General features: G+C 37.9%; 1 protein-coding gene across 1 annotated transcript; it reads right to left on the bottom strand.

Moving 5' to 3' along the window:
- Positions 1-382: 382 nt before the first annotated feature.
- LOC149625151 (DNA mismatch repair protein Msh6-like) lies at positions 383-14,500 on the bottom strand. The gene is made up of 25 exons (XM_089851918.1): positions 14,122-14,500; positions 13,262-13,457; positions 13,024-13,178; positions 12,877-12,929; positions 12,480-12,800; positions 12,316-12,413; positions 12,161-12,248; positions 11,165-11,299; positions 10,958-11,093; positions 9,341-9,480; positions 8,839-8,907; positions 8,665-8,736; positions 8,292-8,502; positions 7,144-7,334; positions 6,548-6,816; positions 5,760-5,936; positions 4,650-4,734; positions 4,517-4,571; positions 4,113-4,440; positions 3,918-4,050; positions 2,904-3,002; positions 2,645-2,840; positions 1,249-1,493; positions 576-775; positions 383-497 (listed from the first exon to the last, which is right to left on the bottom strand). The coding sequence occupies exons 1-25, from the start codon at positions 14,324-14,326 to the stop codon at positions 431-433; spliced, it is 3,924 nt and encodes a 1,307-aa protein (XP_089708044.1). The 5' UTR covers positions 14,327-14,500; the 3' UTR covers positions 383-430.
- Positions 14,501-14,518: the final 18 nt, after the last annotated feature.

Raw genomic sequence — 14,518 nt, 5'->3', positions numbered from 1 at the left:
TTTTTTTAACAGAATGAAAGCTACATAAGCCCCTCCTCCTGGTATGTTTTTTAGCACTAGTGGAAGGTAGCCTGACGTTGCATAACGTAGTACTGCCAAGTCCCTATTCCTTTTTACCCCTGTCGCTATGACCCGCCTCTTCTTTCTCCATTCCTACTTCTAAAATTAAATCTATCCCTGCTTTCACTTAAATGTATCGTAGTTTAAAAGGTATGAACAAAAGGTGTAATCAACCATTTAAAGGGAGAGTGAAAAGCAAAATCAAAGTGATTTTTTATCGATTCTTTTACTAATTATAAGACCAGTCTGCACAGTGAAACATTCATTCAGGCATACGCAAATCGTTCACTTAGGATTTTCGACAAGAATAAATAACAACAGATTAATACAGAGAACTTTATTTAATTACAACCATGAAACGCAACAAAATTTATTGAAATCCTTTGTCAGAAGAACTCAAAATGCTTCTTACATTGGCGCCATGTTCAAAAAGCGATCTGTTCATGGAGAAATAGTTAAATTTACTGTTATTACCTTTTTTATGGCGCTCCCCTAAAGTCCGCAACAATTCTTACTTGAACAATTTTATCCTGTTGAGACTCTCTTCGAACTTCTTAGCTTTGACTCGCCCAGTCTTTATGACGTCATCTGGAACGCCCGCGAGTTTGGCGGCGTTAAATCCATAACTTTTAGGGCAAGAACCTTCGGCAAACTTGTATAGGAAAGTGATGGTTTCTTGATCCGGATCTTCCGTATCATTTTCAACCATACAAGACTTAAAATTTGCAAGAAAATACCAAGTAATGTAGATTAGAACCGTTGCGGCATGGTTTTCCATTGAAATTGATTCCGCGCGCTTTTGTTAAGCCTTGGCTCAAATACTTTAATTCCGCGCGCTTTTGTTAAGCCTTGGCTCAAATATTTTAATCCCGCGCGCTTTTGTTAAGCCTTGGCTCAAATATTTTAATTCCGCGATCTATTGTTAAGCCTTGGCTTAAATATTTTAATACGGTGCGCTTTTGTTAAGCCTTGTCTTAAATATTTTAATTCCGTGCGCTTTTGTTAAGCCTTGGCTCAAATATTTTAATTCCGCGCGCTTTTGTTAAGCCTTGGCTCAAATATTTTAATTCCGCGCGCTTTTGTTAAGCCTTGGCTCAAATATTTTAATTCCGCGCGCTTTAATTAAGCCTTGGCTTAAATATTTTAACTCCGCGCTCTCGAAAGGTTTATAATAAACGTATCGCTTACCATATGTCCTTGTTGCACTTTCGGATTATGATTAAATTCCTCAACGAGGCTATGATAATGAGTCGAGAACAAGCTTCGACAACCAATCTTTTCCGACAGTTCTCGGACGACGGAATAGGCAATCGCGCTTCCGTCAAAAGTAGCCGTACCTCGACCTAATTCATCCATTAATATTAACGAGTTTTTGGTGGCGTGATGAAGAATACTGTTGGTTTCGCTTAATTCGACGAAAAAGGTGCTTTCTCCTGTAATGCGGATGACAAGGCTTAGCTAAATTCACCTTATTGTGTCGGCACACGCATTGATAATAACTTAAGTTCATAAGATATGTTGGCCATAAGTTTGTCACCGATTTATGAGAACTTGTAATGAAGTGACGTAGGTCATGGATTCAGGGTAAACCGACGCCAGGTGAGGCGCTGTCAAAGGCTTAGGAAAACCATGGCCAACTTAGATTACCGGTGGTAGAAGGCCTGCCAACTTCACCCGAGCCCCATGTTAAAAAACGACTAGCAAAATCGCCCCTAGTTCCGACTTTCGCCGTTAGGTGCGCTACCAACCCAGTTTTCCTCCGAGTCCTAATGCTTTTTCTATGGGAAAAAAATTCGGAAGTGGACTCGGTTTAAGAGCATTTTTAATATATTTACCGATCTTTTTCGTGGCCGAATTTTAAATGAGAAGTCAAGTAAGTTTTAATTTATATTTTGAGACAAATTTCATAATTTTCCCTCCGTTATTTGACGAGTAATCAACATTCAAAGTTGGGGTTGTTTTTAAGGCGGAGAAATGCGCCGTTTAGAGTTAAGCCTCGGTCTTGAAGGAAGTTTATATTAAAATTTAGTGGCGCCGTTGGACGAAGGCTTAGGTTTTCCGAGAAATTTCATTTCTCCGCCTTAAAAACAACCCCAACTTTGAATGTTGATTACTCGTCAAATAACGGACGGAAAATTATGAAATTGGTCTCAAAATATAAATTGGATCTTACTTGACTTCTCATTTAAAATTCGGCCACGAAAAAAATCGGTAAATATATTAAAAATGCTCTTAAACCAACCGAGTCCACTTCCGATTTTTTTTCCCATAGAAAAAGCATTAGGAGGAAAACTGGGTTGGTAGCGCACCTAACGGCGAAAGTCGGAACTAGGGGCGATTTTGCCAGTCGTTTTTTAACATGGGGCTCGGGTGAAGTTGGCAGGCCTTCTACCACCGGTAATCTAAGTTGGCCATGGGAAAACAGACTAAATGAACTGCAAATTTAACCGAGTGTAGGACTTCAATTCTCGCTTGTCGTCCTCGAACTAGCTCGAGCTGTATGTCTCTAGCATTACTTATAGAACATATCTTATAAACTTATAGTAATAAGGTGCCTTATGTCCGTAACAATAACTAATCTAACCTTCGGTAATTTGGTCATTAGCTCCCAGTCGAGTGAATATTCTATCCACTAGAGTAAAATAGCACGAAGTTGCTGGTACAAAAGAGCCCATCTGGGCCATAATGACAATTAAACCCGCTTCCCTCATTAAGGTTGATTTACCACCCATGTTAGGTCCCGTTACGAGGACTAGGTTGGATTTGCGAGCCTCGTCATCCTGGGATTGGGTGGGAATATTGCTTAACTCGCAAATTCATTTTGTCGTAGTTAATGTACTTACGCTGTTTGCCCCGATTTCGATATCATTAGGAACTAAATCAGTGTCGTGGAAGAGTTTTAGTAAAGCTGGATGACGACCTTCGCAAATTATTAGGAATGGCTGAAAGTATAGTAAGTCAAATATACAACATGACGTTTGTCATCGCGAGGACGATTGACAATGGCGTGAACTATAGACGATAGTCTCCGCGTAAACGATACAAACGACAATTTCCACCGAGTAACCGATACCATCGACAATTACCACCGAGTAAACGACACAATCGACAATTACCACCGCGTAAACGATACAATCGACAATAATTACCACCGCGTAAACGATACAATCGACGATTACCACCGCGTAAACGATACATTCGACAATAATTACGACCGCGTAAAGAATACATTCGACAATAATTACGACCGCGTAAAGAATACATTCGACAATAATTACGACCGCGTAAAGAATACATTCAACAATAATTACGACCGCGTAAACGATAAAATCGACAATAATTACCACCGCGTAAACGATAAAATCAACAATTACCACCGCGTAAATGATACCATCGACAATTACCACCGCGTAAACGATACAATCGCCAATTACCACAGTGTAAACGATACCATCGACAATTACCACCGCGTAAACGATACAATCGACAATTACCACCGCGTAAACAATACCATCGACAATAAAGCTATCTCAGTTGTGACGTCAGTGCCTAGGTAAAACGTCACGGGCCTTAACTTTGACAGTGAACGGCCATCTTTGGTACCACTTGGTTCTATGGGAAAATAGCATATGTGACGTCACACTAAGGCTTCTGGGATAGCTCTATTACCACCGCGTAAACGATACCATCGACAATTACCACCGCGTAAACGATACAATCGACAATTACCACCGCGTAAACGATACAATCGACAATTACCACTGCGTAAACGATACTATATAATCGACAACTACCACCGCCGCTTGAACAATTATACAATAAACAATCTCCAAAACCTAGAAAGGCTGACAACTCACGGTATCATTTTCATTTGGAGCCTCTATCTCTGGCTTACACATCTCAACACCCGTATTCAAACTATACTGGGCCAAACCAATAAGTACATCCAGTAATGAAATGCATCCGATAACGGCTTCCCATTGGTTGATTCTACGAAGCAAAACTCCTCTCAACACTATCTATTCAAAATGAAAAACATTAAAAATACTTACTCATCATCAAACGCTGCAAAAATCCTTCTCATGATATCTCTCAACGCAGTTTCCCTATGTTCTTCGGCCGCCATTAACTCTTGCAGAAACTCTTTAATCTCATTGGTCCAATACCTTTTGAACCCTTTCCTATGACTTTGTAAATCGTGATTCTTTGTGGCTTTCGATACGCAATGATCGGGGACTTCTAACTGAAAACGGTTCTTCCCGGTGCCGAAATACGTCACTCGACATTTAAAATGATCGCGTTGAGTCTCCAAGTATTGCTCCAATTGACGATTAATTTTTTTAATGTCTGATATGGCCGAATCAAACTCCTTGTCAACTCCTGTTTGCGCAAATTAAAAGCAAAACCCCCTTTGCAACAAGGGTAGACAGAGCCATCTAGTTTTAAATGAACTAACCTGAACTGGGAATAATTTTGCCATCTTTCTTGGCTTTATCGTGGTCAAACGCGTTCTACGTCACCGAGAAATTAATTAGTGATTGCTAATAATAATAATTGCTTGAATAATTTAACAAATTCATATTATCTACCTCAAAAAACTTCAAACTAGATTTAATTCTCGGAAATCGACCTCCATTATCAACAAATTCAAAACATTTCTTAAGAAGTGGCGACCTTTTTGGGCAATAAACAAAGAGGTCAAAAGGTCAAAATAAAGTTATAGTAAACACATCACATTAAAAGTAACTATTGCAGGGTGTCCACTCTTAAATTTAAATTATTTAGGGTATAGGAAAAATAGGAATTTTTTTTCCGAAATTATAGGATTTTATAGGAGAAAAAATGTGTTTTTATAGGAAAATATAGGACTGAAAATGGTCTAATATAATACAATTTTGGGCTTAAACTATGTAGAAAAATCCCAAAAAATAACAAATTGGATTTTACTTTGAAAACTCAGAAGAACTTAATTAAAATATAACATAATATAATATATAAAAAATCCTAAGCGAGCTCCGCAATTTCGGTCTCCATTCAAATGTGATCTCGATAAAAAAAAAAAGCTAAATTTTGATAAATTTGATGCTAAACTATACGAAAACTTCGACTAAGTCAAAAATATAGGATATTATAGGACCTTTCATGAAATTATAGGATAATATAGGACAGGTTCAAAAATATAGGATATTATAGGACCTTTCATGAAATTATAGGATAATATAGGACAGGTTCAAAAATATAGGAATTTATAGGACCGTTCATGAAATTATAGGATAATATAGGACAGGTTCAAAAATATAGGATATTATAGGACCTTTCATGAAATTATAGGATAATATAGGACAGGTTCAAAAATATAGGAATTTATAGGACCGTTCATGAAATTATAGGATAATATAGGACAGGTTCAAAAATATAGGAATTATAGGACCGGTGGGCTCCCTGCTATTGATAACTATGAGATGAGTTTTGAAAGTTATCGCGCTATTGGGAAATAAGCAAGATCGGGAGCAACTTCATTCTACGGCGCCATCTTGTGGCCATTTCCGGCCAAGCTCAATTTTACTCTTCGCGATAAAATTTAATTTAACCCAATTTAATTATTTTTAATATCTAATCAGTAATTAATAACTTAAATTGTTTTTTAGATGTCGTCTCGGTTTTTCCTTGGGATTTAAGATTAAATAAAATGCACTTACGTTAATTTTTCATTGTAATTTTGCAGGATGTTGATAATGTCCAGGCAAGTTTTAAAACCGTCTAAGGTCGATAGAAAATCACCTATTTTCTTTCTACTATAGATATTTTCTTCGTAAAAAATAGCCCTACTATCGGGGTGACTTTTAGAACGACGCGCGGAGCCTTGAGTATGAACCCTGAACAGTTCAAAGTGTTTTCATTACAAAAACACCACGCCAAGTACAATAAGTGTCGTTGTACTTACCATGGATGAAGGATGCGCGTGAGGAAATTTGTTTTCACTCTACAGGATAGGCAACTCCCTATCTCGAACGACAGCTTATTCTGTATATACTCTGTTACAACGTCGGTTGTCAGCACACGCAAAGCTGTTTCTCTATGTAACGTAGCTTTGTACGTGCTGTCAAGAGACGAAAAACTTCAGGATCTTCAGGATTTAAAATATCCGCGAGTTTTTTAGCTCGAGTGCACGGACCTCTAGGCCTTAGTTTCAAATACGTGTGAAATTACCTACAGCCTACTACAAGTATTTGAAACTAAGGCCTAGAGGTCCGTGCACTCGAGCTAAAAAACTCGCGGATATTTTAAATCCTGAAGATCCTCAAGATTTTTGTCTCTTGTCAGCACGTACAAAGCTACGTTACATAGAGAAATAGCTTTGCGCGTGCTGACAACCGATGTTGTAACAGAGTATATACAGAATATTCTGTCGTTCGAGATAGGGAGTTGCCGATCCTATAGCGTGAAAACAAATTTCCTCCCGCGCATCCTTCATCCATGTACTTACTTTGAGATTAATCGTTCCAGATCAGGCAACTGTTTAAGAAGCGGTATAACTTCGTCGATAACGTTCTGATGTGAACGAAGATTTTCGATTGCGTCTTGCCTCAACTTTATTTGATTAAGGGAACATAAGGGGGCGCAAATCATTTGCCGAAAAAGACGTTTGCCAAAAGGCGTTGAGCAATAATCCATTGTATCTAATAGAGTTCCTTTCTGAGAACCATCTTCAGCCTCGATTATTTCAAGGTTTAATAATGTAGCGCCATCTAGTACCTATTGTAGAATGTAACATATTGTCCCGTATCTAATTAGCCTTATTCCTGATCAGCGCCACCTAACCATAGCGGCGACTTCGAGAACTACTGTAATATGCAAGCCAACCACTCCAGATGTCGCTAAAATCTGGTGACGTCATTTTTTGGTAAGACCCCCCCCCCCCCCCCAGAGTGCCCGTCAGTGACGTCACCAGATTTTAGCGACATCTGGAGTGGTTGGCTTGCCGATTACAGTAGTTCTCAAAGTCGCCGCTATGGGTAGGTGGCGCTGATCAGGAATAAGCTACGCTAATTGCCGTTAGACAATAATGAACGAAATGAATACCATGCGTTCCGGAAACTGCAACTTCCTTTCAGTTTCGACGTAATTTTCATCAGGCGGAATGTATTCTTCGAACTTTCTCATTGTTAGTATTTCATCCTCAATTCGAGAATAACTTAGGTACCAGACGCACGCGCCTAAACATTTGACCGCTAATTCGTACTTTTCTTTGGCAGATTCACGTAATGGATCATCTATATAAATTAATTTCAATATTTTGAATACTAGGCCTAAAATGATGACTTTAAATGTGAAATGTGCATTTGTAACTCGATCAAGCGCTTCGATAAACGAAACTGATCTACTGTAACTCGATCAAGCGCTTCGATAAACGAAACTGATCTACTGTAACTTGATCGCGCGCTCCATTAAACCATAGCCCACTTGATCACGCACGCTGGCTGCACGCGCTCTAGAAGCCCGTCCAAACGATTTTTTTTACATGTTAACTCGCGAATGCGGCGCGTCACATAGGTTCGGTCTAAACTTTTAAACCCGTCTGGTTTTAACATGGGCCTCTATGGGAGGGGACCAGTTTTTTCAACGTTTTTGACAATATTAGTGCATCTACAGGTTCAAATCTCATAAATTTTTAATGAGACGTGTATTGAAAGGTTTGATATTATCCTGTAAAATTTAAAGCCTTCAGCTATAATAGTTTTTTTTTATAAAAAATAAAAACCATCACATAGTAGAGAATTTTGCCCCTTCAATTTCTCTACTATGTGATGATTTTTATTTTCTATAAAAAAACTATTATAGCTGAAGACTTTAAATTTTACAGGATAATATCATACCTTTCAATACACGTCTCATTAAAAATTCAAGAGATTTGAACCAGTGGATGCACTATTTGGGCCAAAAACGTTGAAAAAACTGGTCCCCTCCCATAGAGGCCCATGTTAAAACCAGACGGGTTTGAACTTTAGACCGAACCTATGTTATTCTCATTTTTAGGGTCGATTGAGCGGGCTTCTATAGCGCGTGCAGCCAGCGTGATCAAGTGGGCTATGATTAAACAAAACTAATCTACTGTAACTTGATCACGCGCTCCATTAAACAAAACTGATCTAATGCAACCCGATCGCATGTGCTCCAATTTGAAACCGTGGAATTGCAACTCGCGAATAAAAGAACAAGTATCTACTCACTTGGATCCATAAAATGCAAAAGTTTCGATGGCCATTCAGCTTCACTTGTACTCTCGTTAACAAAATATTTTCCCTTTTCGAGAAACTTCAGAGTTTCGGTGGCTTCCAAAAATTCCGATCCCGATTTCAAACCTTCTTTTATGGCGTGTGATAAACAGTTTTCAAGAATGTTCAGCGTTTTAGATGAAAGCATTGATTTTTCGTATAAAACCTTCAAAGAGTGTAATTAACTAATTACATTTACCGCAAGTAACAAGACAATAATTTAAAATTAAGTTTATATATTTTTTTAATGACGATTAACAGTCGCGGATGAACCTAAAATAGGCCAAACTACTTTCGACCGAAAAAACTAGGAAATAAATAGACTTACTTGTGTAGGAGGATAATGGGCAATCAAAGTTCGAAGTCTCGAGCAATTACGGTCATCTGAAAACTGACCAAGCTGCAAAATAATATGAAAAATAACAAAATACAACCATTATGACGTCATCATACACTTGCTATTATCCTATTTAAAAAGAACATCTTGCCCAATTATGCTTACGTGAAATGTTCCAATTGAAGTATCAACGAAACAGGCTCCGTAAAAATTTTCCCCAGTTGAACTATCATTCTAAAAAGTTTTAAAAACTTATAAGTTTTCGTAACCGACAGTGTGCGTAAGTTATATCAGAAGTGAGATGAGACTAGAAGTGAAGGGCTCTAGCATTGATAGTAGATCCTGGCACTAGTGAACAAATTTGAGGATTTTATGCCGCTTCCATCGCGCCTACACTAGAAAGAGAAAAATGTTGGTCGAGTTCCAAAAACATTTTCTATCCCCTTCCCCTCAACCTAAAGCCGCGGAACACGGACGCGGGTGCTTGAATCTTGTTCGGCCGTCTACCGCCACGAGCGTCTCACGTTTCTGTGTAGGGGAAAATTCAGAAATCGCTACCAGAGGGCCAACCGTTGGTGTGTTATCAAGAATATTCACTTTCGTCAAGTGAAGAATTTGGTTACCTCAGTACTTCTAGTCTCATCTTACTTCTGGTTATATTACACACTTTTTCCGTCAAAGCCAATAGAAAGTGATTATTATCATCAGTTGATTGTCCTTCTAGGAAACTGAATGTTCGTGTTCCTTTTGAAGTAATCCTGCAGAGCTCTCTTAAAACGACTCGGTCCTCTCTTCCTGGCTTTCTAACTAATATCACCAGTAAATAATCATCCGTAAGTACGCGTCTAATCATGATTTGTAGTATTTGTGCTATAATAACAGCCTTTCAAAGTAAAAACTAAAAACCAATCCAAAAGTACGCGTGTATTCAGGGTTTGTAGTATTTGTACTCTCCTAACAGCCTTTCAAAGTAAAAACTATCCACAAGTACGCGTCTATTCAGGGTTTGTAGTATTTGTGCTCTCCTAACAGCCTTTCAAAGTAAAAACTATCCACAAGTAGGCGTCTATTCAGGGTTTGTAGTATTTGTGCTATAATAACAGCCTTTCAAAGTAAAAACCAATCCAAAAGTACGCGTCTAATCAGGGTTTGTAGTATTTGTGCTATAGTAACAGCCTTTTCAAAGTAAAAACTATCCAAAAGTACGCGTCTAATCAGGGTTTGTAGTATTTGTGCTATAGTAACAGCCTTTCAAAGTAAAACCAATCCAAAAGTACGCGTCTAATCAGGGTTTGTAGTATTTGTGCTATAGTAACAGCCTTTCAAAGTAAAACCAATCCAAAAGTACGCGTCTAATCAGGGTTTGTAGTATTTGTGCTATAGTAACAGCCTTTCAAAGTAAAACCAATCCAAAGGTACGCGTCTAATCAGGGTTTGTAGTATTTGTGCTATAATAACAGCCTTTCAAAGTAAAACCAATCCAAAAGTACGTGTGTATTCAGGATTTGTAGTATTTGTACTATAATAACAGCCTTTCAGAGTAAAAACCAATCCAAAAGTACGCGTCTAATCAGAGTTTGTAGTATTTGTGCTCTCCTAACAGCTTTTCAAAGTAAAAACTATCCACAAGTACGCGTGTATTCAGGGTTTGTATTATTTGTGCTATAGTAACAGCCTTTCAAAGTAAAACCAATCCAAAAGTACGCGTCTAATCAGGGTTTGTAGTATTTGTGCTATAATAACAGCCTTTCAAAGTAAAAGCCAATCCAAAAGTACGCGTCTAATCAGGGTTTGTAGTATTTGTGCTATAGTAACAGCCTTTCAAAGTAAAACCAATCCAAAGGTACGCGTCTAATCAGGGTTTGTAGTATTTGTGCTATAGTAACAGCCTTTCAAAGTAAAAACTATCCATAAGTACGCGTCTATTCAGGGTTTGTAGTATTTGTGCTATAGTAACAGCCTTTCAAAGTAAAAACTATCCATAAGTACGCGTCTATTCAGGGTTTCTATTATTTGTACTCCCCTAAAAGCCTTCCAAAGTACGCGTCTAATTAGGGGGTTGTAGTATTTGTACTCTCCTAACAGCCTTCCAAAGTAAAAACGTAATATAAGGAGTACGCGTCTTATCAGCCATTTTTAGTTTTCCCAAGTAAAAACGCAATATAAGTACGCGTCTAGTTAGGGGTTGTAGTACTTGTACTCTCTTAACAGCTTTCCAGGGTGCAATACAAACCCAGCTATAAAAAATTACCATTACAACAACGTCACTTCCTATTTCACTCACTTGTTTTGCATCGTTCTTCCATCATTTGCGGAGTTTCAGTTTGTTCGACCCTTCCAACCTTATAACCCTTCTGTAAAAGAAGTTCCGAAAAGTGACCGTAAGATTTTTCGGGAAATCCCGAATGAGCGTAATCTCCCTAAATAATTAACCCAGGAAAATAATTTTAGGTAATGTTAACTTTTTAAAGCTAATACAAATTAAATTTACCTTCATATAAGATAGACCAAGTTCATTTACACCAATCACGGCGTCCATGTGATATAACTCATAGAATTTTCCAACTTTGAAAAACAGTACGACGTCAAAATTCTTTGATTTTATCTCCCACCATTGTTTGTGGCCCTACAAGAAAATTTTCAAGGAATTTTGAAGTCCACGATTGAAAAGAATCAACCAGGGTTCATACAACTTTTGGAAAACAAATTTCCCTGAGATTTCCAGGTTTTTCCCCATATACTTCCCTGAGTTTTTCAGGTTTTTCCCGTATATGGAGTGTCCTATGGAGCAAATGTTAACGAAGGAGGGGAGGGGGGCAAATAGGACTGTAACATACTCAAAGGATATTCACGTATCTCTAATGTAACCAGAGTTATGAGCCTCCAAAGATTAGTGTAATGTTAATCCTATGAAGGGGATGTTTGAGAACATTTTGCTTAATTACTCGGCCCCTGTTTGTCGTAGCCCTATGTTTTTAGTATGGTTGGATGGGGGGCAAATTGGACTATAACATACTCAAAGGATATCCCCGTATCTCTAATATAACCAGAGTTATGAGCCTCCAAAGTATAGTGTAATGTTAATCCTACGGAGGGGGCTATGTTTTTGAACATTTAGCTTAATTACTCGGCCCCTGTTTGTCGTAGCCCTATGTTTTTAGTATGGTTGGATGGGGGATAAATAGGACTATAACATACTCAAAGGACATCCCCGTATCTCTAATATAACCAGAGTTACGAGCCTCCAAAGTATAGTGTAATGTTAATCCTATGAAGGGGATGTTTTATGAACATTTAGCTTAATTACTCGGCCCCTGTTTGACGCAAATTTCCCTGATTTCCCTGAATTTTAGTAAAAAATTTTAATTTCCCTGAGGTTTTTGTCAACTATTTATTTCCCTGATTTTTCCAGGTTTTCTCTGTTTTCCAGGTTTGTATGAACCCTGTCAACTATTTTGTGACTTTGGTTCAAAATTTAGAATCTTACTGGAGTGACTGTTTTCATGAAACTATCGGGAATGTATAAAGTTCGTGGATTGTAATCAGGATGATTCATGGGTCTTCCGTTAGCGTCCCTTATTTTATAATTAATTAAATTATTAATCATTATTAAAGGATTAATTGAAGAAATTAATTACACACTTTCTTTTTCTTTCAGTTAGAAAATCAAATTTGGGTGTCAAGTGAACCCAATTCCGTTCTTCATTGGCGTCCAGCCCCTTTCCTTCCGAATCGCCATTCTTAATTGATCAGATGACGTCATACCATAAGTAAACTAATAATTATAAGTACCCCTATTTACTTACTTGATCTACAGTAGCTGAAAACGTTTTCAACTTTGATAACGTTGAACTTCTAACTGGGGTTGCTTCCGATATTTTTTGCTTCAAAGCGTCTAAGTTGCTTAAGGATTTCACGCCTTTGACGGATTTTGGACGCTGCTGGTTCTTGACGGGAGAATCAATATCTTCGTCACTTAACAGAGCAGCATCCGATTCTGATTCCGACTCGGCTTTCTTCAATTCTTTCTTATCAGGAACATATTCGTCCGAATCTTCATCAGCGCTTATGTCAGTAATAATTCTACGACGTTTTGAAACTTCCGTTTCTTTAGAGTCATTAGATCGCTAAGAAAAGGGTTTATGATGTTTCAATAAAGAATAAAATCAACTAGGAGTAAGGATCGAGCTGTGATCATTTTACTTTTCTCGGTGTTTCGATAGTTTCATTATCACTACCATCGTTAACTTCATCAGCTAAAAATTATTAAACCAGTGTTAATTAATTAGCTTGGATCAAACACATCACCATTTCGATCGAGAATAACGCGTTAATTTTATCATTTCTAACCAGAATCATCTTGATCAAAAACGGCCACGAGTGTTTTCCGATCATTAACTGATTTAAGGTACGCTTCATTAGCTTTTTCAACGGATATTTTCCATTTTGCGTCCTTTTGAACCGGAATTTCCGAGTCTTTTGGATTGGTAAAGATTCTAATTGATCTAAAACCGATCAAATCAAACAGACGGGCTATTATTGATCATATTCCAAAAGAAAGTGATCGATACGATAAAGGGAACAATACTTTGGTCTAATCCAAGCCCTAGTTGGTGGCTCATCGAAGAATTGAATATGATATTTAGAACCAGATTTATCTTTGAGGATATGCAGTCCTTTGTCTACTTTTGCTGGACTTTGACAAATTAAACCAGGCCACCATGGGTAACCCTCTACTTTAGCCCAGACAATGTCGTAAATTGAATAGACACGCTTGTCAGAAGCTGAAAGTTATCAGTTGACATTTAGACCTACAAAACTTTCCCCTTTTAAACCTGACAATGACATTCTTTCTAGATTCTAACAGAAGGGGATAATAGAAGAAGGATGACACTCTGTATCCTCTTAATGCTTTAGTTATGTAACGTCATTCTTCCCAGGCGAAGGAGCCCTTTTAGTTTGCTTTCCCGCTCATCAAACTACAAATGGGCATCGCACTGTAAAGTGAATTCTATAATTTTTTGGCACTAAATCCCCAGCAATCATCCCACAAACCTCGTCTTGACGTGGAACAAAATGCACAAGCACGTCTTGCCAAATATTTAAACGCTAATAGAGTAATGATGAGGGAACTATTTATCGTGTATGTGATTCGGTTTAGTAACCTTGCTCTAAATGTTCCGATGTTGGGAAGAGTGACGTTACACTTACCCCGTTTTGTGGTATACTTCTCTCGAAGAGAAGTATTATATACTTCTGATTCTAATGACCTAATATCTCTCAAATAATCCCTAGCCAGACAAAACTGAAGAATAGTATTAACTTATCTAATCAGCGAGTTAAAGTGTTACAACCATTAGCACTACTCTAAACCACTGAAATCTCTATGGATGTCATGGGTAAACACTAAACAAGCAATTATGACAATAATAATGAATTTATTCATACCCGAGTTAGCATTTTTAGCGTTAGTTTCCTTGGTTTTGTTCGTGTTTGAACTAGCTGTGTTGCGATTTAGTATTGATCCTTCTTCTTTGGACGGAGTTAACACGCTTCTTGAAGATGCACTAGGACTTGAGTTAGAACTAGACGATTGTTTCGGTGATTTTTGAAAGTAAGAAAATAGTGTTTTTCCTTTCTTCGTCGCCGACATAATGCCAATCAAACTCTACCGTTTAAATAGCTATAATATATATTATAGAATCAGAGTGGTAGAACCATAGACATTAGAATACTATAATACTATGGGTAGAACTTCACAGTTCCCACTTCCCGCACACGCGGTGGTACCGTGGTAATTTGCGCGGGTAAACTTCTGTCATAAAATGTAGCAGACGACTAAGAT

Source organism: Phalangium opilio, unplaced genomic scaffold (assembly GCF_054372755.1).
Source record: "Phalangium opilio isolate 3A_F unplaced genomic scaffold, DU_Popi_V2 ptg000105l_1, whole genome shotgun sequence".
NCBI classification, from domain to species: Eukaryota; Metazoa; Arthropoda; class Arachnida; order Opiliones; family Phalangiidae; genus Phalangium; species Phalangium opilio.
This window is presented reverse-complemented; position numbering and strand designations above follow the sequence as displayed.

What these genes read in the sequence shown, in the direction of transcription:
- LOC149625151 (XM_089851918.1), bottom strand. Translation starts at nt 14,326, where the DNA reads ATGTCGGCGACGAAGAAAGGAAAAACACTATTTTCTTACTTTCAAAAA. An exon ending in TTGGTCTATCTTATATGAAG is followed by an intron (nt 11,094 to 11,164) that starts GTAAATTTAATT and finishes TTAATTATTTAG; the next exon opens with GGAGATTACGCTCATTCGGG. An exon ending in TTTGCATTTTATGGATCCAA is followed by an intron (nt 7,335 to 8,291) that starts GTGAGTAGATAC and finishes TAATTTATATAG; the next exon opens with ATGATCCATTACGTGAATCT.